The following is a 27,573-nucleotide window of genomic DNA, read 5'->3' on the forward strand; positions in this document are numbered from 1 at the left end:
GGAAACAAAATCTCTAGATTTCTTGATAATCAAAAGCCTAGAAATAGTACTAAAGGGTTAAGAATTCTCACATACAACATCATTGTGCCTCTAGCCATCAAGAGATACTCGGAGGTAAAGTTGTTACGATGATCATTCTCTCATAGTCAAGTAAGATTCTCTATCAAACTTTAATAGAGGGAGATACGTTTTCTAACTGTTATTATTTTATTATCGTGGATCATAAAAAGTAAAGATTCAATTATTAATATTCATATTAAAATGATCCAATTGTTACGATGATCATTTTCTCATAATCAAGTAAGATTCTCTATCAAACTTTAATAGAGGGAGATACGTTTTCTAACTGTTATTATTTTATTATCGTGGATCATAAAAAATAAAGATCCAATTATTAATATTCATATTAAAATATTTAACATCATGGACCTAAAAAGGTTAGTTATTTAATGACCACACCTGATTTGGGGGCATGATACTTGACAACTTGAGTATAGTTGCCCAACTTTTGTTTCCTCGTTTAGGATTATAGTTGTATTTTTGTATCGCTTGCTTCTATTCTATTCTGTCATTTTCAAGTGCCAATGTGTACAAAGTAATGTTCATTCTATTAACAGTAAGTTTGCATCAAGAACGGTAGAGAACGATCTTTTCTTATGCCTCCAACCAAAAGTGGGAACAGAAAACCACAGTGGAGAAATGAGAAAATTAAGGGAAAAATAATACAAGGAGAACAGTAAGAGTGACCAAAGAAACAACCTGACTGCAATTACAGAGTGACCAAAGAAAGTTTGAGCTTATATTGTCAATAATCTCAGCTTCTTTCTTGTCTCACAATCAGTTAAAAAGTTATACCAAGCTGATAGAAACAACGAAGAATTATATTCTACACACAAATTAACAAGCTTGCAGTAATTCGATGCAAAAATCTTTACCGCAGAAAGAGAGGATGAAAATAATATTTTAGCTCACAAAAATTGTACTCAAAAGCATGCACCACTCTTTTACACAGTCAAATCAAGCTACTAGAGAACTTAATTGCTTGTGATTCTGATGTGGCTGTGCATAGTGAACTGAATCTTTAACATCCAGGCCTTGTGCACCAACACAGAAATACTGGTTCATCAACCTCTTTTCCAAGGAATTCTGTCTGTAGTTCATTGGTGGCGCTTTACCATTAAATGACACAGCTGAACACGAGGGTCCAGCAATATCAATACCCTTTTGTTTATAAATTGAACTAGGCGAAGAAGTTGATGATCTTGAATGACTTGAAGGGGAGTCTGCCGGATTACCTAGATGTGGCATTGCCTTAATAACCCCATGCATAAGCCCCAGGGTGAATTTCTTTTTGGTGGATGGGCTTGGAAGATCACTCCTAAGAGAAAATGTTCTTTTATTGTTCGGAAAGGGGGAAAACTTTGAGTATTTCTGCCGAAGTGGGATTAGACTGTCTTCCAAGTTTCTAGATATACTGAATGATTCTAGAGAACTATCATCTCTTAATTCTCTGCTAGCAGATTTTTTCTCTTTCCCACGGGGCCAACGAAGTAGGAACTTGAGGCGCTTTGCAGCATTACTTACTGAACCTATATTCTTATTGTCCAAGGAGTTGTTCGAGTCAAACTGACTGAATTCGCCTGAGCAAGCACTCAAATCCATGCTTGCCTGATCACAACTGGCATCAGAAGCATTCTCAATACCCGTGTACAAGAATATCTCTGCATCGGGGATTCTGAAAGAAGTTCCAGGACTATTCCCAATACCCTGCATTTTTAGATGGGAAACAAGGGCGCTTCTTGCCTTGTAATACTGGCAATTGAACATCCCTCCAGCAGAAATCAGTTGCTTCATTAGAATTTCAGAAGATGCTGATTGTGGCCGTTGCTTGAGAATATCCAGAGGGGTCATTCCATCAGCATCACGGATGTTCAATCCAATTGATGGGACGGTCATGAGGAGTTCAACTAGATTACATTGAACGTTCTCAATAACTGGCACGTGAAGAGCAGTTCTTCCGTTATTGTTCCTGACATTGATGATGTCCTCCATGTTCACAATCTTACCGCATAACAAGTGATTCATGAGCCCAATCTGCCTGTCCAGTCTTCGGAAACCAGGGGTCCGGAAACCAGCCACTGCCATATGAAGAAGAGTATCTCCATAATTGTTTGTCAAGGAGGCTAATGAAGGAGAGGCAAGAATCAGGACCTCTACGACGGGCAAGAAGCCCCTGTATGCAGCGACATGTAAGGCTGTATTCCCTTGATTATCTGTGCAGGTGATAATATCAAAGGATGCTACTAGATCCTTTACTACCTGCGTTAATTTAATCTTCAGTCACTAATGGAGTAGCAGGTTTCATGAGGTCTGAAGGAATGTGAAAAATGCAGCTATGCATCTAGTTGACCATCAGCAGTCACAAACAATGGTCCAAACTTAAAGGCTTGACTAGGACAAACAGAAAACTTCTCAACTAATTTATACAGGCATCGCGCAAATGAATTTATACAGGTTGGAAGCAGTTAAGCGGCAGAGAGGACACTAGAGGCCAAAAGGCATGAAATAACACAAATACACAAGAAAAAAAATGATCAATGGCCCCTCTAAGGAGTTGGATGCCCTTTCGCACCATAAAAGTGTAAAGCGTGCTTGGGTAGAAAATTTGTACAAACAAGGAGATGCTAGTTACAAACTTACAAGTACTAGAAGTCTAAAAGCATTGGAATCCATGAATATAAAGATAGGAAGCCTTACCTCAACCTGCCCTCTGCCAGAGGCTGTATGCAAGATTGTAGATCCCTGAGCATCCTTATATGCTAAAACATCAGAACAATCAGCGAGAAGCACCCTTAACATATTTATATTCCCTCCTCTAGCCGCAGCATGAACAGCACGGTTCATCATCTCCCACCTAAATTCTGGATCAAGATTACCCAACTGCTCCTCCAATTCACCTCCACTGCTAAGGCAACACCTCGGAGAAAGAGCGAAATCAAGCAATAGTCTGAAAACCTCAGAATTCTTGCTCCTCGCTGCAGCGTAGAATATATCGGTAACACCGTATTCTCCTTCTCCAAACACAAGAAGAGGCTCTCTCTCTAGCAAGTCCTTAACAAAATCCACATCCCCAGCCGAGGCAGCAGTGTACAGAAGCCACCCTCCATAGCCAGCTCTGATGAGAGAGTTATGACCCCTCTTTGTTTCACACTCGAGAAGGAGCCTTCTAGCAACCTCGGAGCGACATTTGGCTACATCGTCGAACTGAGCTTCGTCGTCCCAGACTGTCTCCAGGCGGCGGATTCGACGAAGGGAGGTGAGCTTAATGAGGAGATTGGTGTCAAGGTGGAGAAGCTCCCTGACAAGATCATAGAGACCATTGGCAGCTGCCCAATCGATGGGTGAAGCATACCACCACTGGTCTCCGGTGCTCTCCCACCTAAGAGGGAAGTACGAAGGTGGCATTTTTTACCGTAATTGACCAAGGAAACCAGATTTCACCGGCAAAAATACGAAAACACTGCTTAGAGCTTATAAAGTGAAGATGAACAGGCAATGAAGTCGATACTTTAAGATGGGAAAGTCCTGGAACATCGAAAATGATGAGGAATCCTGGAGAACAATTAAGTAAACAAAGAACACTCGGACTACCTGAAAGAAAGAAAGAGCGCAAGATCGATGAAGACAGATATCTGAAACAGAGAGATAACTAACCGGTGCGATATTGATTTACAAAACTAAAGGAAGCCCAGTCGATATTGCACCGAAGGACACGAGAATTGAGAGGAAAAAGAGGAAGCAAAGAAAGCCATTATTGCAACGGACGAAGCGAAGCAGGTAAAGAAAGCGAAAAAGGGGGGGCCTTTAGAAATGTGTGAACATGGTGGCTAGAGTATCTGCGAAAGATAACAAAAAGAAAACGACCATCTGATCGTAGATTCTTGGAGGGTCTTTTCGTATGGATGGGAAAAAGGATCGACTGATAGCATAGAAAGATTGAGATTCCTTTGGTCCGTGAGAGCCCAGGGAGAGAGAGAGAGAGAGAGAGAGAGAGAGTCTTATCAGTTAGTAGGGAAATGCAGTGGATGAGTGGATCTTGTTGTCTAGTAAAGTAGTTTTAGAATTTCGAGGGAAATTAGCGTGGCGGGGTCGGTTATTTCGTTGAGTGGAAGCACTGGAAGGGCGTGACTGAAAGTAAGACCGTCGACTGATTGCTCATGCTACATAGATACGTAAGCATTATCCAACGAACAAAATTTAATAATATATTGGAACCGGACCAATTTTTTACAAATACATTTCCAACATTAACACCGTCATGCAACGCAAGACTCAAACGAGGACGGTGGGTTGGTTGGTCATAGGTGCCTAACTCACCGTCTTTAGGGTTGACCCAACTATATTTTACTGGATCTATAAAACGTTAAAAAAAAAAAGGCAATTATTAAGAGAAAAAGTCTCCAAGTTTTATAGATATATTCGGAGTATTATGCATTACTTACTATTAATTTTTACATTTTATATTTATAATTTTTTTTTATAAAATATATAAATATTTTTTATAAAAGGCTTGCGGCTCGTCTTTTTAGCCTTCGCGCTTCGCTCTTCGCTCTATCACTATGTCGTGTACGTAGGTACCACCATCTTTAATGACACTTTTATTGCACAATTTGCTCTGACAAATGAATGGTACGTTTCCTTTCCTTTCCTTCTTCCCATGGCCATAGAAGTTAACGTCTCGCACAATGTAATCACGGGATGGAATTATGGCTATTAAATAGTCAATAAGATTAGGCAGTCCATACTTTATATTAGTTGCTGTTCTGTAGAAAAATAACTTTCTTTTTTTTTTTCAATTATCTATTGATATGAATTTATTCCCAATAATTTTTTTTTTTTTTTTTTTTTAAAGGAAAAAATTGGCATGGCCAGTCGCCCAGTCCAACAACCCACCATGTAAACTCCTTCTAAGAATATTTATGAGGGGGAAAAAAGTCCAAGATCCTGACAATTGATAAATGCCATGTCTCATCATCTACCCTAGATAAGAGCCAGCCTATTATCTAGGGTAGATAATGCAATTGATAACAATTGATTCCTTTTGCTAATTGGTAACATCTTGACCTTTCATTTATGTTCTACTATAAATGGAAGGCTATGATTATACGGAATTTTATATCCTGAAGTTATTAAAGAACATGAGGGCAGAAAAGATAATGATCCAATTAAGCCCGTAAGTTGATGGATATGGACAGACACGTCTTACACATGGAACGTGTACATATGTATAGATTACGAGTCACATTGGCAACAACGTTGATGTCGGGCAACTGCGAATTCAGTGAGCTCCAACTAGAACAGTTACACCTTTGGTAAAAATATAATAATCATCATAAAGTGGCCCATCATTCACATGCCTGAGTTCATGGTGAGAAATTTATATATATGGACCCTCATGGGTAAAAATAATCATTTGTCACACAGCATGATTGGATCGGGGGTTACACGCCCTCTCATTTTGTTCTTCTTTTTTCTGCTCCAAAGGACAAAGAACATGTGACACTGCTGCTCCAACGTGTAACAAAGAGACAAACAGTAAACAAACATGCAATCATGTCAGCAATGAGATCCAACCTTGTAAACAGTATATGATTGGGAATAGCATTTTCCTAGTGAAAGTCGTAGATGCTGTCTCTAAATTGGAAAAATGTCCACAGCCCAAAGCAAAAACACAGCATTTTCCTGAATCCTTACACAGGATTGGAGCCATCATTCATCAATAAATTCTGAAATGGGCCGCACCATCATGTAAGATTTTAGAGGTCCATCCATAAGCCGAATTAGAGGATAACCTTCAAGGGCAAAGCAAGCTAGCCACATTAAACACATAATTGGGTGAGCTAAACCACAGGCTTCCCTAAAGAGTGGACAATGCATCTACAATATGCAGTCATGATATGGAATCCTCACACAAGGCTTTTGTGAAGTGTGGATTTTTGCAAACACCCAACCAAATGGTTGTCGCTTTTGCTTCCATCATAAGTTTCATTATAATTGGCCTCAAGTAGGACTTTCCTCAACAGTAGAAGAGTTTTCTTCTATCTCCTTACTGTATGTACACTTTTAAGCCTATTGCCCGCGGAAAATACTTGAGAGATTTATACATCACCATAATATCATAAGTCAATGAGTCAGATAATAAGCTTGACCATGAAATTCTAAAGCATCACTCCTACGACTTGGCCTGACAGGCACCAGACAGTTCATAGCCATTGATCTCAATAACACTTCTTTTTTCTTTTTTTTTTTTTGCAATGTACCAACTGAGACAGGCTCTTCAGATATTCATGACGTAAGGGCAGGAAAGTTAGATCAATCAATCTAAATTATATTTGTTTTCTTAATCTTAAACAGCAATCTTAGGATAAACATGTGTGAGAAAAACACTCTTCCAAGCTACACCACAAGCTCTCTCATAGGAACATGGTCATGAATAGCAATTAAACAATAACAGGGTCCATTTTTTTCTATATGAATATGGTCTTGGTATTCTTTCTTTCTTTTTAACATAGGCGACTTTTAATTTACCAAGGAACAAAAAACAATAAATTAGCTCCCTAATTTAAGAGTGTCAGTATCTCATTTGAACTCAGGTCTAAGAACGACTAAGCAATAGATACTATGAATAAGACAAACCAATCATCTAATGGAGGTCCAGTGTCTCCTCAGCCGCCCCATTGAAAACATTGCCACTACTTTCTAAATGAAGTCATGCACATGAGAGTATACTCCATCCATTAAGATAAAGCAGCATTTCAACCCTTTCATCCTCAAGCAGCTTCTCACCACGACATGCTCTTTACTCGAAACTTTATAATTTTTTCATCAAATCCTCAATTCTTTCAGAGACATCATACAAATTCTTCTGTTTGACTTCATCCAATAGCAAACGGCATGTCTGATATCTCGGTGTAATCCCTTGAGCTATCATCTTCTCCAAGAATTCGTAAGCTCGCTCACATTGATTTGCTCGGCAAAGCCCATGAATTAGAAGTTTATAGGCTGATATATCAAGACTAAGGTAATGCTTATTGATCATGTCATCCAATAATTTACTCAGGCAACTGCCTGTTTTCCCAGATTTAAAGCACGCCTTGAGCAACGGGTAGTATGTCTGAGCATCAGGCTTACAGAGGCCTGATTTCTCCATGCCCTCGAGGACATTCAAGGCCTTTTGTTCCTGACCGTGATGGCAAAACATAGCAATCACTGTATTATAAGTTGATGTATTTGGGTTGACGCCAGTTTTGGGCATCTCCACCTCAAAAACACAAACAGCCTCCTGTACATGACCAGCTCTCCCGAGAGTATGGATCAATGCATTGTAGAATAGCGCATCCGGTTTACATCCAGCCATCTTCATTCTGTCATAAATACGTAATGCTTGCTCAAACTCCTCCGACTTTGCCAGCGAACACATGATTGTGGTGAAAGTAACAACATTTGGTGGGCAAGCCTGAGCTTGCATTTCATCAAGCAGCTCATAGACTTTATCAAATTTGCCTTGTCGGCAATAGAACTGCATGATTGTCGAATAGCTGATTACACAAGGGGGACACCCATGTCCCTTCATTTCTTGGATCGTCCAATGCGCCTCATCCACTCGATTCACTTTGCACCAACCGTGAATGAAAATGTTAAACGTTAGAGCATTCGGCGAAATATGCGACTTGAGCTCCAAGAAAACCTCGCGAGCCAGCTCAACCTTTCTCTCTTTACAAAGCGTGTCCAGCAACAAGTTCATCGATTCGGTGTTCTTCTCCAACCCGAAAGTTCCCAACCGATCAAATGTCCTCACAGCCTCTTCCCATTGCCCGGCACCACAAAACCTCCTCATGACCTTCGCGACGGTGTCAGTCCTAATGACATGAAACCGATTCATTTCTTCTAGGATACTCTTCATCTTATCCATCTGCTTCATTTTACCCAATATGTCCACCAACATCTCATACGCTTCCGGTGTGTGCTTATAACCAGACCGCGACTCTGCCCATCTGAACACGCCCAATGCAGACTTCCAATCATCCTTAAACCTATGAAGCAGCTTCTCAACAAGGTTACTAGACAACCCTATGCTATTACACGCTTGATCATGCGAGAGAGACCGAAGAACTTCATCGTCGCTGGTTCCAAAAGGAACCTTAGCTACGAGAATGTCAAGCTCAGACAATCTTTTCGAGTCTTGGCATTGTTGATGTTCGTGCCGAGTGAGGGAAGAAGACTCCAGCGGAGAAGAAAGACACGAATGAGACCGGATTCGAGCAAAAGCATGGATTACGGCACGAGATGTTGATGAATCGAGGAGATCGTGGATATTTTTGGCACATTTGTCAACGCGGAAGATCATGGAGACGTGCCGAAGTACCAAGCCGGGTTTGGATTTCCCGGTAATCGCAATTTCCTCAATGAACCCAAGTATAAACAAAAACGCAGGCTGATAGATCGAGTGAAGCAGGCGGGATTACGCGTTCGATTGATCGGAATCGAAATTATATATATAAAAGGTGTTTTGTGCAAGGCACAAATGCCCCTTGCATATAACACCTGATTAGAAGAAAAAACTAATATAACATTAAATTATTTGGAAATAACACCTAAAACTCACATTTAATAAATAAGGAATCATTATAATCAGTAGTTACAAGTTCATATGCTTTAATTATATGGAAAACATTTAGTTCATATGATTCATTTAAATTACTTACTACGTCTAAGAATAGAATAAATCTATTATAAAAAATTCAATTTGATGAGAAATAAAATATTGCTAAAAGATAAATATGGTATAAATCATCTTTGTTAAATACATCTCCATTTATATCAGTATATAAAAGAAATTATTATATTTTAATAAATGGGTTTTTTAAATGTAAATAGTTATTTTAATTTTTTTAATAATATTAGAAATTACGAAATACAAATATATAGAATAAGCATTACGAAATAAAAAAAATAAGCAATTTTCATATGAGAAAGAAGAGAACATACAAGAAAGTAGAGGAGAAATAAAAGGACTGTAGAAGTAGAGGAAACAAGAAGCAGAATGCAGAAGAGTGAAATAAGAACAGAAGCAGCAAATTTGTTACAAATAACACAATATAAAAACAGAACATAATAAATGTATATTTATATTTGTTAAATAAGACTATACTAACATATTAAGAATACTAACAGATGTAATAAATAAAATCAATATTTACAAAATGGGGAAATAAATAGAATAAAATACTGCAAGAAATGAAATTTCCTATTAATAGTGTTATTAATAACAATATTATTAGTGTTATCAAAATGAGATTTGTTAATAATATAAAATATTATATTCAACAATTAATATTAAATTTTGAAAATTCTGAACCTAATTATTAATAAATTATATTAAGTAACATTATATTAAAGACATTAAATGATTTAATGAATATGTAGATCTATTTAAATAAATAATAAAATATATTTTCTTACTTTATGAAGATTTATAAATAAATTAATAAAACTATTATTGTTAATTTTAATAAATATAGTCGAATGCATATGTCATATATTTATTACTTCCAAAATAAATATATAATGTGTTAATTTTAAACCTAGAAAGTACATTATTTAGTGTTAAATAATTTAATCATATAATTATAATATAAACTTTCATCATTTACAACTACAAAATACAATTTAGACAAATTGTAATACATTATAAATTTTAAAACTCCTCAAATATTGTTATTACTTTTTGATTAGTTATTAAAGTACAAAATAAAGGAAAAAAATGCTGAAAAGAAATAAAATTTATTTTTTGAAGAATTTATTTTCTTAATACAATTATATGGACAATTGTTATATTAATTTAGAAATAAAAATGTTAGGCGTCGACCCTCCCATTTTTCTCTCCTAACCCTCCCATTTCCTTCCCTTCAGCCTTCCCTTCCCAAAGCATATTCCCCTCTTCTGAATCTCTCTCTTGATCTCGATCTCTCAGAAACCCCTTCCCTCTCTCTCTCTTTCTCTCTCTCTCTCTCTCCCTCTCTCCCCTCAAACTCACTCTCTCACACACTACAACAAATAAGGTTTTTTGAAACCAAAAATTTCATCCCAAAAAACTAGAATTTCGTCCCAAAATATATTTTTGGATGAAAAAAAAGTCTCAAGGTCGTCTCAATAAAATTGTCTCAAAATGTATTTTGGGATGAAAAATACAAATTTGTCTCAAAAAATATATTTTGGGACGAAATTAAGCTGGAATGTTCGATCACGTTTGAACGGAATTATTTTTCTGTGACGATTTAAATTCGTCTTGAAAAGTCGTTCAAACGGCGTAAATAACGTTCGAACAATATTTTTGTTCGAACGGTTACTTCATGGCTAGTTGATCAATACCAGTCTGTTCAACCAAATACACATGAAGAAACATTCGAACAAACAAATTGATGATCGAAAGTAAATAGTGAATTGCTTATTCGAACGGCGCACAACTTTTTTTACCGTTCTAACTCTAATTTGTAATGTTCGAACGGTTGTGTCCGATTTATATATATTCAAATATTTAATGACTATTCAAACGGTTATTATTTTTATGGACAATACTAATTTAAAACCAAATAGATATTTATATTTCAAAAATACATTACAAATTGTTCAATATAAAAAAAAATTAATCTAATAAGTCAGAACTAAATAAATAAAATACTAATAATACTAAAAATATTATCTGTACATGATATATAATTGTTCAATATATAAAACACTTCTAACGAAAATCAATTGCTTGGAGGTCTGAATTGTTGCATAAGCATATGCATTTGAAGCTGCATTTGTCTTTATTGTTCTTGCATTTGGAGTTGCGTCTCTCTTTGTTGATATTCTTGTTGTTTTATGCGCATCTCTATGTCTGCTTGTTTCGTCAATTGAGCCTCTAACTCATGCTATTTTGCAATCAAATTGTCGATTCTAAAATTTGCATTCTCTAACACAAGAGCAGTAGTGTTTGATGTTGATAAAGAGCCTGAAGGTTTTACACAGTGACCTAAACCCTCAAATATCCTGAACGTTGACCCAGAACTTATGTAAAAATGTCAACATCCCTTGTTGATGAATTCTGATCTGATACAGCTTCAGCACGGGGGGCAACCATTTTATCCTACACACAACATATAAAATTAATATTGACACAATAATTTAAATATGTTTAATTAAAAAAAATTATAATACTTACATAATTCTTATGAGCATCAGGATGAGTCATTTCTATTACTATTAGTATGTGATGCAACATATAGTTTTGTCAGATCATAACTTATGTCTGACTCTTTCTACAAGAGACATTATTAAGATATAAAGTCAATATTAAAAATAGATTATATAGAATAAAAAAAACAGAGTACATTACCAGTTTCTAAGATGGGCAATGGAAAAATCTTGAGCCTGCGTGATGATAAATCTTCAACTTTAATCTATTCGTTTTGTTTATAGAACTCTGCTCCTGCATAGAAGTTGTAAAATTTAGTAATTGAAAATTACAAATTTGACACATAAAGAATTCATTTAATTTACCTTATATAATGGATCCTCAAACATTTCACAAAATTTTTCCTAATCTTCAGGTTGGACATCCTGAAAATGATGTTGGCGTGCATCTTTCTCGTTCTCGTACTTTTTGTAATGCTCGTGACACCTCGCCTTATACTTGCACAAATGCCCCTTGCATATAACACCTGATTAGAAGAAGAAACTAATATAACATTAAATTATTTGGAAATAACACCTAAAATTCACATTTAATAAATAAGGAATCATTATAATCAGTAGTTACAAGTTCATATGCTTTAATTATATGGAAAACATTTAGTTCATATGATTCATTTAAATTACTTACTACGTCTAAGAATAGAATAAATCTATTATAAAAAATTCAATTTGATGAGAAATAAAATATTGCTAAAAGATAAATACGGTATAAATCATCTTTGTTAAATACATCTCCATTTATATCAGTATATAAAAAGAAATGATTATATTTTAATAAATGGGTTTTTTAAATGTAAATAGTTATTTTAATTTTTTTTAATAATATTAGAAATTACGAAATACAAATATATAGAATAAGCATTACGAAATAAAAAAAATAAGCAATTTTCATATGAGAAAGAAGAGAACATACAAGAAAGTAGAGAAGAAATAAAAGGACTGTAGAAGTAGAGGAAACAAGAAGCAGAATGCAGAAGAGTGAAATAAGAACGGAAGCAGCAAATTTGTTACAAATAACACAATATAAAAACAGAACATAATAAATGTATATTTATATTTGTTAAATAAGACTATGCTAACATATTAAGAATAATAACAGATGTAATAAATAAAATCAATATTTACAAAATGGGGAAAAAACAGAATAAAATACTGCAAGAAATGAAATTTCCTATTAATAGTGTTATTAATAACAATATTATTAGTGTTATCAATATGAGATATGTTAATAATATAAAATATTATATTCAATAATTAATATTAAATTTTGAAAATTTTGAACCTAACTATTAATAAATTATATTAAGTAACATTAGATTAAAGACATTAAATGATTTAATGAATATGTAGATCTATTTAAATTAATAATAAAATATATTTTCTTACTTTATGAAGATTTATAAATATATTAATAAAACTATTATTGTTAATTTCAATAAATATAGTCGAATGCATATGTCGTATATTTATTACTTCCAAAATAAATATATAAAGTGTTAATTTTAAACCTAGAAAGTACATTACTAAGTGTTAAATAATTTAATCATATAATTATAATATAAACTTTCATCATTTACAACTACAAAATACAATTTAAACAAATTGTAATACATTATAAATTTTAAAACTCCTCAAATATTGTTATTATTTTTGGATTAGTTATTAAAGTACAAAATAAAGGGAAAAAATGCTGAAAAGAAATACAATTTATTTTTTGAAGAATTTATTTTCTTAATGCAATTTTATGGGCAATTGGTATATTAATTTAGAAATAAAAATATTAGGCTATAGGGTAATAGTTAGGTCCAAATTTATTTTTAACTGTATCTAATTCTCACATCTAAAGCCCAAAAAACAAAATTGAAGCCCAAATTCTCACATTTAGATCCCGGCCCCTTCCGATCCCAGCCCCTTCCACTGTAACCCCCCCCCCCCAACAACGACGTTTAAAGAAGAAAAAAATCCTAGGGTTTTTTTCTCCTCCATTTCCTTCCCACTCGACGCCGACACTCCCATTTTTCTCTCTCTCCTAACACCAATCTTCGAGAATCTTCCCTTCAGCCTTCCTTTCCCGAACCCTTTTTTCCCTCTTATAAATCTCTCTCTCTCTCTCTCTCTCTCTCTCTACCCTCCTCAAACTCACTCTCTCAGAGCATCCCCATCCGAATGCCTAAAGTACTGTTATCCCTAAAATTTAGAGATGAAATTTAGGAGAACTTGAAAATGAGCCTCCCATCTCATTCCCTAAATTAGGGATTTGTTTTAGGGGATCTACAGTCATTCCCCATATTTGGGGAACCACTGTACATCTCCAATCGACCGAACCCCAAATCTGTTGCCGTTGGTCCCGCATGTTCCTCTCTTCCTCTCGATTGCCCTCATTCGTGGAGGAAGCCCTCTCTCAAACCTTTTACCACTATTGACTGTGTCTTCTTTTCATCGACTCCACACGAATGTAAGTTATCTCTTCTCTGTGAACCCTTCTCTCTTCTTCTCTCCATGGATGGACCCTGTCCTCTCTCGCACAAATCGAACATACTGAGCCTCTTCCCATGGCGAATCTGATACATTTTCGAGATTTATTGACAAAAATTATTGTATTTGTCACTTTGGCCACTTGAAATCACGAATGTAAGTTATCTCTTCTCTATGAACCCTTCCCTCTTCTTCTCTCCATGGATGGACTCTGTCCTCTCTCGCACAAATTGAACGCATTGAGCCTCTTTCACATGGTAAATCTGATATATTTTCGAGTTTTATTGACAAAAATTATTATATTTGTCAGTTTTGCCACTTGAAATTCGAGAACCCTAGATTTTAATTACTACTCTAGGATATGAATATTCATGGATCTGTGACCCATATTCACTGGATTTTTCATGCATGTATTTGCCATGGTTTTCATAGTTGCTAGATTTATCGACTTATTAGTTGTATTTCATCAATCGACCTGCTTCTATTGAGAACCCTACATTTTATTGGGTGCTCTAGGGTTTGAATGGACAATTTTTGCTATGTATCAATCACGGCATAGTCAATACATTTGTCTGCCATGGATGAATCTCAGACATTGCTCTTAAATTAGTGCTTTGTCCATTTGTGTGGAGAGTTGTGCATCATTTGGTCATTAATTCCTGAAGCTGAGTGCATATGAAAACACTGAATTTATTGTATGGCCTGACTCCTTTTTCCTTTGAATCATTTACCATAATCTAGTTGGTTGTCATCAAAGCTAGTCATGCTATCCAATGAGACCTGATCAAATGGTCTTTTTTTTTTATTACTATTACTGTCATTACCAGCTTTCAGCTCCCTTGTTGGTTTATGTATTTTATTTGAAGCACAAACGGGTCAATGACAACAGGACATAATGCTATAAGCATTGAACTCTGTTCGATGTTAGGGTACATATGGCTATATATGTTTGGTTTGTGCTGTTTTTTTCCCCCATAATCTATATAATGGAGACAAACATGTCATGTATTATTAAACTTAAATGGTTTAACAACACATGAACTGGAAATCTGCATGCCTAAATTGCCTTGCCAACAAGGAGATCTGACCATTTTTACTGTCTTTTATGAGCTAATTAATCCAACAGATATAATATGCCAATTTTTTTTGTCAACTTAATTGTCATATGTAGTGCTAGTGGAATACATTATTAATATATGATGTTTGAATTTCAAACATCCTTTGTCTTTCAACTAGCATTAGAAACTTTCACTTTTCTGTTAGCATACTTTCTCCAATATTTAATCCTTTTATCATGATATTGATCTCCAACAATATATGAGTGTGAATTCAAATGTTCTAATCCTACCTCATACCAGTTATTTAATCTTTGTTTGTTGCATGTGTTTGCTGGTTTGAGCCAATGTGGTCTCTTTAATTATTGTTCCCATGGACTGAGCTCTGTTGGTTTGACAAAGTTAAAATCTATTTTTATGTTCTTATGTATTTTGCATGCTGCTTAGTATGGGATTTTCCTTCTCTAACCCCTCAGTTGTGAATTTGTCTGTGCTATTGGGACCTTTGCAGTGTTTGGTACTGATGAATAATTATTACTTGTGGGGGAGGGAGGGGGTTGCATGTCTACTGTTAGGCTATGATGATGGTGTTTAGTGGGATAATTCATAAGTGTTAGTGGGCCCCATTGAGATGGCGGGGTAATCCTTACCCGAATGATCATATTGTAGCTTGTAATAGTTTTCACAAAAGGCACGTGGGGTTTGGGTAAGGTTTTGCAGTCATTTGATGTTGGGCTCCTGTCTCACACATGATGTAAATTCTGTAACTCATTCTGAGCCACATTTAAAACACACAAGTGTTTAGGGAAGTGGATGGGAATGGTCTTATTTTCATGTTTGCAAACTAATTTTGTTATTGGATTTGAGTTGTCTTAACCCCTCGGCTGTGATTATGAGATAATCCGAACATGGTGATGGAACATTTTAGCACACACCTCCATGGCATGGTAACCTGGATGGCCAATAAATAGTGGCAATTGATTGTTGCAGCCATGCAAGGGAGGGTGCCAAGTGTGATCATACGTTGCCATAGGATTCCTGAGCCGGCTACCAAAATCACTTGCAAATGTAGTTCTTAATTTTCTAACATGTGTATCACATTTCTATGTTTACAAATTTTTAAAGATGGACTCAGAAGAGCATGGAAATATGTTCTTCACCAGCCTTCTGACTCAGAAACCTGAACTTGACCACATTTATGTTGGTCAAGGTGAACAACATCCTATGACTTTGGATGACTCTCCACCCCCGCCCCAAGTAGAGCCTCCCTCTCAAAGAAAATCAGTCAGGGGTGCAAACTTCACCCCTGAAGAAGACAAGTTACTTGTCTCCGCATGGCTGAATAGTAGCATTGATACCATCCACGGAACGGACCAAAAACATGCCCAACTTTGGAAAAAAGTTAGTCAATACTTCAATGATTATAAAGAAAGTACAAATGAGCGAAGTGTTGGGTCCTTAATACATCGGTGGTCTGCCATTCAAAAGGCGACGAACAAATTTTGTGCTAAACTCGCCCAAGTTGAAGGGCTGAATCAAAGTGGCATGACTGAACAAGACAAGGTATAAGCATCCACTTATTTATTATTGACAGCACTTAATTATTATTTATATGTGTTATGTTTCCTTTATCTTTAATGGGTTGGTTAATTATTTGATTTTCATTTTGAATTGGAAGTTTGACAAAACGAAGGTCATTTACGAATCGCTTGAGAAAACGGCCTTTCAGTCCGAGCATTGTTGGCAGCTATTGAAGGACCAGTCGAAATGGAATCAGCGTTGCACAAAGGACGGGACAAAGCGAAAGTCGACGATGTCCCCAACATATTCGCGTACATCAACATGGCAACTAATTCACCTATTGATTCAGTGGGTGGTACAGAGAGCGAGAATTTAGAAAGTAATGATGTCTTCAAATTGGATAGGCCAATAAGGAGAAAAGCTGAGAAAGGAAAATGTAAGGCCCAAGGCAGGGCCTCAGATGAACTTGTGGAACTCAGGAAGAAAAAGTATACTCTCCTAGAGGAGTCACGTGCTCAGGAGAAAGAATTTTTCCGTCTCAAGGCCGAGAATATGGCATATGAACGAGAAATGGAGGGAAATAAAAGTAGACAAGAGGACGAGAGATTAAGGTTGGAGGCGGAGAAACTGGAAATCACCCGGTAGGAGAGAGAGGAGCGCATAATGTTGCTCAATGTCAATACGTTAAATGAAGTTCAACAGGTATATTTCCAGCAACTTCAAAGAGAGATATTGGCGACACGCAATGCATCCTCAGGTTGAGGCATTTATTTTGTTTGTAACTAAACCTTTATTCAGTATTAAAGGTGATGTATATTATGTACCACTCGCTTGTGGCACTTTTCTGCATTTATTGTATTATATAATTTGTACGTTTGCAAAGTTTTATTAAGAAGATAGAAAACGTGGTTGTTGAATTTGAGTCTAACATGGATAAATGTTGCTTGATTACAACTCGACATTACAAATCCTTAACTATTACAGATAATGAAAATATTACAATAACTTTTGAGCATGTTCTTGAACCAAACATGTTTTTTGGAATGGAAATTCTAGAAACTTTCATACACCATCGCTACTAATGATAAAATAGAGAATCCAACACAACTTTTTCTTCTATTGTTAGGAATAGAATTGTTAGTGATATTCAATTAAATATGCTTGTAGTTGATGATGTACCGAGCTGTCTCTAATTTCATGATGGTGCTGAATGAAGTTGATAAACTCGTTTGTTGGATTGCGTGACAATTATGGAAGATCATCATCAAGTTGATCATACTTCATGTTCAAACCCTGACTATCATCACGCTCGTCCTTAATGATCATGTTATGTAGAATAACACATGCTTTTCATTATATTTGTTAGGTCATTGACCTTAAATAATCGAGAAGGTCCACGAACGATTGCAAATCGTTGTTGAAGTACCCCGAATGCACACTCGACATCTTTTCTTGCAGATTCTTGTGCTGTGGCAAAGTTTTTTTTTTCTTATTCCTTGAGGTGATGGGATCGTCTTCACAAACGGCTGGAATTTTGACTTAAGCTTTTATTTTGATCATTCCAAAAACTTGATCAGCTTTTAATTTTGACTTCCAAGCGTAGAAGCTGTCAAAGTAATACAAGAGTAAATCCCAAGATCGAATTCATAGGGACAATGAGAATTTAGCAAACATTTCATTTTCGCAAGACAACATATTACCGTTTGGAGTGACACGAAAGTTTAAAATGATAAGAAAAGATTAAACTAAATGAGCTAGCAATGAACAAAAAAATAATAAAAAGAAAAGAAGAATAAATTTTAGAACTTAACCGCTAACTATATTCACATCTAAATGAGGCTATTTACTAAGAGAGTGTGGAATTGATTATGAGTGAAATTTTCGGGATGATAAAAAATAAGTAAAGCTGAAAATAAAAGTGAATCTATTTTTCTTTTTCTAAAATTGCTAAGAATCGAGATTTAAAGAAAATGTGCGGAAGTTGACTTAAACTTGTAAGAAGCAATTAAACAAACACTTGGGATGCAATTTTCACCCACTAATTTGGTGATGGATTTACTTCTTTTTTTATTTTCTCTCAACCATTCTCTCATTCCTAGAGATCATGGTCGGATAATATAACAATAAACTACAATTTTTATTTTAATAAAACTACTTGACAAATTATATGACAATCATAGAAAAATAAAAGAAAAACATCAAAGTCATGTTACTTGTTCAAGTATCAATTGTGCCTTACGTCTACAATTGATCTAAACCAAGAACAAAGAACTCTAATCTTTTCTAGATGCACATTGAAATATAATCCATCAAGTTAATCATTCAAAGCACTAAATGTTGAAGAGAATCCAATCCCAAATAGTCATGGGTTACTCATTGAATCCCAAGCTAAAAATCTAGCCTATCATCTCTAGATTAACAAAATGTTCAAGAAGATTAAAATCCAACATCACTAATTACTGTTTTTAAGGAAAATAACCGAATGAAAATATACTGTATCCCTTAAAGATGTTGAAATCCAAAACTAAAGAAGAACAAAACTGGCGGAAATAAAAAGGTGAAAACCGAAAGAAAAAATTGTGCCCAGCAAAACACAGATGAAATCTAAAAATAAAATCAACCAGTCGGCGCAAGAAAAATTCCTTTCTTTTTATACTCTGCGTTTTGCCTCTCCAGCACAGGTTTGCATTTGCGTTTTGAGCTCCTCTTCGTGCGTTTCATCTCTGCGTGAGTGCGTCCCTGCTGCTGTGCGTTTCGTCTCTGCCCCCGTGTTCCACTTCGTGCATGCGTGCTGCTGTCCATGTCTGCCCAGCACAGATCCGCGTTCCATGTCTGCAGCCCCGCGTTTTGAGTCCGTGCTGTGAGTGCGTGAGCGGTTCAGCGTGAGCTCGTCTCCAGCTCCTGCGTTCGCGGTGAGTGGGTCTCGCCTCTGCAGTGCGCTTGTTCCCGTTTTTGCAGTTCGCGTCCAGGTCCTGCAGTGCGCGTCTTGCGCTTTCCTCCCCAGCAGTGCATCTCTTGAGCCGATTGCTTGCCCGCGTGAGCTCTGATGTTGCGCTAAGCTTCAGTCCCTGAAACTCCCTGCAGTTCCGCGTGCGTGAGTGTGCTGTTGCACGGCTTGAGACCAGCTGCTGCCTTCCTCATTTTCTTTCTTTTCTTCTTTTTTTTTTATTCCAATCCCTAGCTGCTGTGCTGTTACTGCCATGCTAATTGGGCACTTCCAATAATACCCATATATTTTTAATATCTTTCCCTTAATGCCCTGCAACATTAGTAAAATATCAGAATAAAATTTGGGACATTAAACAGAATTTAACATTGAGTTAGGCATTAAATTTCACTATATAATTAAGTGCTTAATTCATTTTTTGATTAAACAAATCATTCATTTTAGCAACTTAATCATGTAATTTTTAACACTTTATCATTGACTATTTGGGATAAATACCATCAACAAGGTAGTACCCCATAATGTAGTCGTTGTCATTGATTGTGTAATTGACTGGTGGAGCATACCCTTGAGCAAGTTTCGTGAAAATAAAAAATCTCTCTAGCACATTAATATCGTTATGTGAACCAAGCATACCAAAAAATGCATGTCATATCCAGAGATCATATGAAGCAACTGCTTTTAAAGTAATAGTTAGTTCACGGATGTGGCCAGAGTATATACATTTACAGGCAGCGGGACAATTTTTTCACTTCCAATGCATGCAATTAATGCTTCCCAACATTCCTTGAAATCCCCGTTGTTCACCAACCACAAGTAATCGAGCAATATCATTGACATTTGGAGATCGCAAATATTCATCTGAAAAAACAATTACGATTGCCTTGCAAAATGTTTTGAGGCTCTCCATTGCAGTGCTTTCTTCAATATGTATGTATTCATCCATAAAATCTCCAGTAACCCCAGAGGCCAGCATTCTAAGTGTTGCAGTTATCTTTTGCATAAAAGATAAACCGAGTCTTCCGGCATTATCTCTTATCTGGACGAAGTAGGGCTCGTAAGCTTCTACCTCATTTAGAATACGGAGAAATAGGGGACGACTCATCCGAAATCTTCTTCGAAATAGATTGGAGGGATATACTGGATTTTCTGCGAAATAGTCGCAGAAAATGCGCTCATGCCCTTGAATATGATCACGCCGAATAAACTTACGATGTTGGCGATTGCCACGATGTCTCGATGACTCTCCATCAGCCTCGGCATTAATAACAGCATCCAACTCATCATCAGATAACAAGTATGTAAGTAATTTGCAAAAGAAAGAACGAGTCATTTGATGAAGGGAGTTGGATATGAGACTTGGGCTTTTTAGAATGTGAATGCAAGTAGAATGCGTATTTATAGAGGAAAAAATTACCATTACATATAAGACACAAAATGTTACCGTTGGAGAAAAGATAAAAAAAAGTTACCGTTAGAGAAAAGACAAAAAAAAGTTACCGTTGGAGAAGAGACAAAAAAAGTTACCGTTGGATAAATGACAAAGTATGTGTACTAATCATGGCGAATTCAAAATGTTACCGTTGTACTATTTTGTAAAATATTTTATCATCAATACGCGAAAAATGCACATATTTAAAAAAATTATTATTTTTAATATCGATGTTTAATTGAAAAATAATATTGTATCTCGAAAAAAAAATCGTATAAGTATTTATAAAATGTGATCTTTGAAAATAAGAGAATAAGACAAAAGAGTTAGTATTTAAAAATAGAAATGGAAGTGAGAAAAAATTAATAAAAAAATAATAGAAGAATATTATTTTAATAGAATAGAGAAAGGATAAGGAATGAGATGTAGAAGGTTTTTTTGAAGATGAGTAAAATTTAGGATAAAATTATAGGGAGTGTCCTTTTTAGCTAAAATTTAGGAAAAATTTTAGAGAACCCAATGGGGATGCTCTCACACTTCTCTCTTTTGTAATCTCTATGTCGTTGAAAACCAGATGTCTCTCCCTGTCTCTATCCTCACGATTTTTCAACCACGTGTGTGTGTGTCTCTCTCTCTCTCTCTCGAAAATGAAGAAAACCACAACCTAGGTTAGTCAACGAAAAATACGGTTGTTCTTCATGGGAAAGGTGGAATTTTTTTTTATTTTCTTCTTCAAATTTGAGTTTCCCCATCTCTTCCCCAATTCACCTCGTCCTCTCTGTTCCTTACCTAGGGTTTCTGTTTTTCAGTTTGCCTAAATTTAATGTATATGTGTATGATTTCAAATCTACCCTCTCTGTCTTTAAAGTCCTCCAATCGAAAGTTTTTTTCCCTTAGATCTGAACAATTTCAAATCTACCCTCTATGTTTGTCGACTCTTACGAATGAGTTAATATTATTTTTAGATCTGAACATATTTTTTGAAGATTGCTTTCAGTTTGGTTTAATTTATTGTATGTGTATACTCTGAGATCTACCCTTTATATCTCCAATCCTCTAGTCAGGAATTTTTTTTACATCCAGACATGTATTTGACCGTATTTTTTAATTTGGTTTAATTTAATGTATATACGTAAGATGTTTTTACTCATGCTATACAAATTCAAACATCTTCCACTGAAAGAAGAAAGAAGAAGTTTGTGTGAAGACTGACGGTTATTGGTGGTGGAAGCCGAACTTTAGAAATATAAAAAGACAAAACTTCTGCAAACAAAGAGGGAGCAAACCGTCATTTACAAATACACAAGGGTAAAATCGGGAAGCAAAAGACGAAAAACACTATTACTTTTTGCTAGGGTGCAATTCGATCCGGTGGATTGTCCGGCATTTTTCTCGGATCGGACCGAACATCCCTAAGGACCGTAATGTCCGTTCCAGTTCAATCTAATTATTTTTTTTATTTTTAAATAAAATAATAAAAAAATATATTTAAAATACTAAATTAAAATTAAGTTAATTATTAATGTAGATTCTGTAATTAACTTAATAAAAAAAAATTATATGATCAATAATAATAAATTAGATAAAAATTATATTATTAACTTATATAATTACTATATAATTAATTAATTGATAGAATATTAATTTGTTAATATTATATTTAAAATTTTATATTTTTAATAGTGATAAATTAAATAAAAATTACATAATAAATTATATAATTATTATATAAATAATATATATAATGATATATTTTTTTTGTTTCAATCCAATCCAGTCCAGTCCGAGCTAGAAACTCCTAAATCAGGACCGGACCGGACCGAACCAACTTTAATCCTCTATTTCTTGAACCGGGACTTAGTACGGCCCGGCTAGAAGAGATTTATATTCGTACCTCATCTCAACTCATCTCACTACTATTCATTACTATTCATCAACTTTAACTCACAAATCTCACTACTATTTACAACTCACTATTTTTTGCGTTGGCGCTTTTAGCATGAATAGATATATGACCGATGCTGCAAGCTGAGGACGGAGATCGTAACTGATTTTACTTCTCTGTCCCCATTTGCGTTACAAACGTACACAATCGGTGGTAATTTCCTTTTGCGAGAAAAAAAAAATAAAAAAAAATAAATAAATTATGGATTCCTTTAGATTAGAATAACAGGACACACCCTACTAAGAACACTAAAGCAAACAAAGGGTCATGACTGCCTTTATCAACAGGGGGAGATTTCGACTTCAAGGAGTTTTCTTCTTTCCTTTCAATAATATACTTTTTGAGGGTAAAAGAGAGCTATTTATTATATGGGAGTTTTATGGGAGAAAACAAAGTATTTAAGCCTCTATGTTATAAGAATAATTCTCATAAGAAGAAGAAGAATGTTGGCAAAGACTAGAAACAGAATTTGAGAACCATGTAATGCTTATATAAGCTGATATTGGCCCGCTACCATTTTCTTGTAGTAAAAACGAACGGAAGTCCCTAGAACTTCAAGACAAAAAACATCCCAACAGAGACCAAAAGCTACCCAGAGCAGAAGTTTTGCCAAAAATAGCTATATGACTCGAGGTTTATTCCAAAATGCAAATGGAGTACACCCATATCTAAACCCTAGACTCAACAAACACATAAAAGATGATGCCTTGAATATTCAGGTTAGCTTCAAGCATGTACGGATGCGATGTGGACAATCAAGTCAACCACACGGGTGCTGCAAATACAAAAGAATTTAGGGAAAATCAGAAGTCTAGGTAGGTAGCATTTCATAGATTTTGAACCCTAATCTGATCGATATTAGAAGGAAGAATTTAGGGAAAATCAGAAGATTACCTGTAGCCCCACTCATTGTCATACCAAGAGACAAGTTTCACAAAGTTTTCATTCAATGCAATTCCGGCCTTGGCATCAAATATGCTAGACCTGCATAAAGTACATCAAGCATGCTTAAAATAACAATGTTATATCAGGATCTTTACCAAGAGTAAATAAAACAAAAAAGCCAAACAGACATACAATCATATTTCTTTTATCGGTACATACACAATCATATTGAAACATTACTCTACCTGTTGTCACCAACAAAGTCACTAGACACCACATCATCTTCAGTGTAACCCAAAATCCCCTTAAGCTTGCCCTCGGATGCATCCCTGAACATTGTCAGATAAGTATAGATTAGAACAGATATATAATGAATATGGTAGAAAAGGCCATGCTACTAGTCTTGGCACGTAATATAGGAAAGGATAACACATATAGGGATAAAAAATGAATTTTCGAACACTTACTTAATAGCCTTTTTTATCTCCTCATATGTTGCCTTCTTCTGAAGCCTGACAGTGAGGTCAACAACTGAAACATCCACAGTGGGTACACGGAAGGACATTCCAGTCAATTTGCCATTGAGTGATGGAAGAACTTTACCAACGGCCTATATAACCACAAAAATAGGAAGAAAATTATTCAAGATGCTAAATACAGCGGCAACATGGAATACTGACCGAAGAGTCATGCCATAAACTCCTATATATGATTCCCAATTAGAGTGAGTATTGAAAAGCAATTAGCAAAAATATTCAGCGAGCATGCATTGGGTCACTACAAATATTTATATCATCAGGCAAACAACATTGTCAATAAGAATTGGTTAACTACCTTAGCAGCTCCGGTGCTGCTGGGGATAATGTTGAAGGAAGCAGCTCTTCCACCCCTCCAGTCCTTGCTTGAGGGCCCATCAACAGTCTTCTGGGTGGCTGAATCACAAAACCCCCAGCAACCAACACCATCAAACTAAAATCGGAAAAATAAGACAGACGGAAGGATTGTTGCATGACCAACAACTTACCGGTAATGGAGTGGACGGTGGTCATTAGACCCTCAACAATTCCAAAATTGTCATTGATAACCTGTACACAAATTTCATACCACCTCAGAATTAAGCACAACAATTCAGAATACAATTTCAACCATGATACGCGATCTTAAACCACATAAATCTTGATTTTTAAACAGACCTTGGCGAGGGGAGCAAGGCAGTTGGTGGTGCAGCTAGCGTTAGAAACAATGTCAAACTCGGGCTTGTATTCCTTCTCATTCACACCCACAACAAACATGGGCGCATCCTTGCTAGGAGCAGAAATGATGACCTTCTTAGCACCACCCTGATCACCAAATAATCAAAGTAAAAAACGCCACTACAAAAGATCCAACAAATCAACTCCATTTCTCATTCTCATTCTAGACAAAAACATCCAATTAAATCACGTAACACATAAAGAAGTATGATTTCCATCCATAAAACCCCAAGATTAACCTTCACTAAATCGAAAAGAGCAAACCTTCAAGTGAGCAGCAGCCTTTTCCTTGTCTGTGAAAACACCAGTAGACTCGACGATATACTCGGCTCCAGTCTTTCCCCATGGGATCTCTTCCGGGTTCCTGAATAAACTCCCACAAAAAAGGCAGCGTTCTATAATTTCTCACGACCATTTATCGCAGTACAAACAACAAAAGGAAGCCGGCACCGATCATGCGATGAAATACAGAGAATGGGAACCGTTACCTGATGCCGAAAACAGCGACGGGCTTCTCGCCAAAGAGAAGGGTGCTGGAGTCCTTGACCTTGATGTCGTTGTGCTTCCAGTGGCCGTGAACGGTGTCGTACTTGAACATATAAGTCTGTCACGTACTCAATCATTAGTTGAAGCTAACCAGCTAATTCCAAACCAGATCCAAGTTCTCTCACTAACAATACGATATGTGAAATTTTTCTATTTCTTTTTGTTTGTATTATCTTACCATGTAGTCAGTGGTGATGAAGGGATCGTTAACGGCGACGAGTTCAACATCATTTCTCTGAAGAACAACCCTGGCAACCAAACGACCGATCCTTCCAAACCCTACAGATCAAACCAGTATACAAACGAACAAAACCCGTCAGAACCTGAAAAAAAACGACCTTCCAAAACAGTAGAGACAATAGAAAAAACACTCGAGACAAACATTTCAGGGATCGGAAAATTACCGTTGATTCCAATCTTGATCTTCTTGTCGGAGGCTGTAAAAATCAAAGCACACAGAGAGAATCAGCAAACGAAAAGATTTCAGATTACAAAACCAACGAAGGAGAAACAGGCATTTACCCATGACGATCGGGAGAGATGGCGCACTTGCAAAGAGAGGTTAGATTTGAGAGGAGACTAGAGAGAGTAGATTCAAAAGACAACGGAGAGTTATTAGTGAGTGAAGGAGAGAGGAATCGGAGGGCTATTAAAAAGGAAGCCGGTAGTTGGTGGGTTGGTCACGAACCCACGTGAGCGTGGGGGAGAGAGAAAATGACCCTTCTAGTTCTGGAGCCGCTCGATCAAATATCAATAGATAAATAAAATATGAATAATCCTACACAACTTTTTAATCTCATATTTTTTAAAATTTTTTAATTTTTTAATATTTTTTTTGAGTTTATTTTTTTAAAATTGATTTAATTCTTTTATTTATTATTGATATATTAAATATTTAGTAAAAAATAATAAAAATTAAAAAAAATGATATATAAAGATCGTAAAACTAGTAAGAGGCTGGGTAAATTTTTTCATAAAATATTAAATTTTGAACATGCGGAATTAGCCGCTGATGTTGACGAAACGGTGGGCCACGCGATGATTAACTGATACGGTAATAGAAGATTCGAGACCGGGTTACTTGGGAAACAAGTTGTTATACACTCGCTATGTATGCGCGTGGAAATGGCTTTTGCCTACTTTTCTCGGGGTTCCGAATATTCGTATCGATTAGGTTTGTGATTCGAATGGCTTAAAAACCAGTGGGTAAAAAGGAGATGTCGACTATTAGGTGGTATTGATCTTTGGAAAATATTTTTTAGAAGTATTAAAAATACAAAATAAAAAAAATATATTTACACTTGTCGGTAGAATTTCCGTAACAGTATCATTAAAGGCAGGTTTGGGAGATGGGATAAGATATAAAATTCTCATCTCATCTCATCTCATCTCATCTCATCATTATATTTTTTTTCTAATCTCTATATAAAATATAATAAATAATTCAACTTTTTTAAATTCTAATTCATTTTTTTCAAATTCTAATATAATAATAATATTAAAACACAATATTTTAAACTCTCAAACAAAACATAAAATTCTCATCTCATCCCACAAACCTGCCCTAAGTATTATTAGGAGTGATTTGAATTTATAAATAAATTGACACTAATTAAAATGATTTATAAATAATAAAATAAAAGTTAAATTATATATTATATTTTATGTAAAAATTTAAAAAAATTATTTTATAATTTAAAAAAGTTAAATTATTTATTATATTTTATATAAAAATTTAAAAAAATTATAATAATAAAATGAGATAAATTAAAATAAATTTTCAATTCAAATAAAGACTAATCCATCGCTTTGAAAAATATTGTTGGGTTATCTTTACCAAACAATTGTTTTTTTAAGACTTTGACTTTATTTTTTGAAGAGTTTTGACTTATATTAGCCCATCGAATATGAAATATCTATGGGTAGAAATTTATGAATTTTTTCTGAAAAAATTATTATGTTGTCATAATGCTTAAGGTCCTGTTTGGATATAATAAATATTTTATCTCATCTTATCATTATAAATTTTTTAAATTTTTATATAAAATATAATAAATAATTCAATTTTTTCAAACTTTAAAATAATAATAATATTTTATTTAAATTTAAATTTTTATTTCAAATCATCTCATCTCAACTCACTATCCTAATGACACATCAATGGTTTGTTACTTTTTTTTTTCTTTGTTTCAAAAAATTTTATTATGTTGTCATAA

At 35.2% G+C, this 27,573-nt stretch overlaps 3 protein-coding genes and 1 long non-coding RNA gene across 5 annotated transcripts; 1 reads left to right on the forward strand and 3 right to left on the reverse strand.

Moving 5' to 3' along the window:
- Positions 1-777: 777 nt before the first annotated feature.
- LOC121254418 lies at positions 778-4,088 on the reverse strand. 2 transcript variants are annotated; one of them, XM_041154463.1, is made up of 3 exons: positions 3,715-4,088; positions 2,758-3,612; positions 778-2,319 (listed from the first exon to the last, which is right to left on the reverse strand). In XM_041154463.1, the coding sequence occupies exons 2-3, from the start codon at positions 3,463-3,465 to the stop codon at positions 1,018-1,020; spliced, it is 2,010 nt and encodes a 669-aa protein (XP_041010397.1). In that variant the 5' UTR covers positions 3,466-3,612; positions 3,715-4,088; the 3' UTR covers positions 778-1,017. The 2 variants fall into 2 exon arrangements, with proteins under 2 accessions (XP_041010397.1, XP_041010396.1); XM_041154462.1 differs by having other exon boundaries at positions 2,758-4,088.
- An 893-nt stretch (positions 4,089-4,981) lies between these two features.
- Positions 4,982-23,283, forward strand: LOC121254455. Its single transcript, XR_005938644.1, has 3 exons — positions 4,982-4,994; positions 15,800-15,811; positions 23,140-23,283. It is a non-coding gene; the product is annotated as an uncharacterized LOC121254455 (long non-coding RNA).
- LOC121254422 (pentatricopeptide repeat-containing protein At3g04130, mitochondrial) lies at positions 6,798-8,544 on the reverse strand. Its single transcript, XM_041154469.1, has one exon. The coding sequence runs from the start codon at positions 8,405-8,407 to the stop codon at positions 6,872-6,874; it is 1,536 nt and encodes a 511-aa protein (XP_041010403.1). The 5' UTR covers positions 8,408-8,544; the 3' UTR covers positions 6,798-6,871.
- On the reverse strand, positions 23,168-26,115 carry LOC121254432 (glyceraldehyde-3-phosphate dehydrogenase, cytosolic). Its single transcript, XM_041154482.1, has 12 exons — positions 25,880-26,115; positions 25,762-25,794; positions 25,536-25,636; positions 25,300-25,415; positions 25,076-25,175; positions 24,752-24,898; positions 24,583-24,643; positions 24,393-24,490; positions 24,026-24,168; positions 23,804-23,887; positions 23,568-23,657; positions 23,168-23,448 (listed from the first exon to the last, which is right to left on the reverse strand). Exons 1-12 carry the CDS (start codon positions 25,881-25,883, stop codon positions 23,400-23,402), a joined length of 1,026 nt encoding a protein of 341 aa, XP_041010416.1. The 5' UTR covers positions 25,884-26,115; the 3' UTR covers positions 23,168-23,399.
- Between the last annotated feature and the right edge of the window lie 1,458 nt (positions 26,116-27,573).

Source organism: Juglans microcarpa x Juglans regia, chromosome 3D (genome assembly GCF_004785595.1).
Source record: "Juglans microcarpa x Juglans regia isolate MS1-56 chromosome 3D, Jm3101_v1.0, whole genome shotgun sequence".
Lineage (NCBI taxonomy): Eukaryota > Viridiplantae > Streptophyta > Magnoliopsida > Fagales > Juglandaceae > Juglans > Juglans microcarpa x Juglans regia.

Bases quoted from the DNA above. Each gene is read 5' to 3' on its own strand.
- LOC121254422 (XM_041154469.1), bottom strand. From the start codon at position 8,407: ATGATCTTCCGCGTTGACAAATGTGCCAAAAATATCCACGATCTCCTC.
- LOC121254432 (XM_041154482.1), bottom strand. The intron at 25,416-25,535 runs GTAAGATAATAC...AGTACGTGACAG, and splicing joins TCATCACCACTGACTACATG to ACTTATATGTTCAAGTACGA. The intron at 25,176-25,299 runs GTAACGGTTCCC...GAGTTTATTCAG, and splicing joins GTCGCTGTTTTCGGCATCAG to GAACCCGGAAGAGATCCCAT.
- LOC121254418 (XM_041154463.1), bottom strand. From the start codon at position 3,465: ATGCCACCTTCGTACTTCCCTCTTAGGTGGGAGAGCACCGGAGACCAG. The intron at 2,320-2,757 runs GTAAGGCTTCCT...AAATTAACGCAG, and splicing joins CTGGCAGAGGGCAGGTTGAG to GTAGTAAAGGATCTAGTAGC.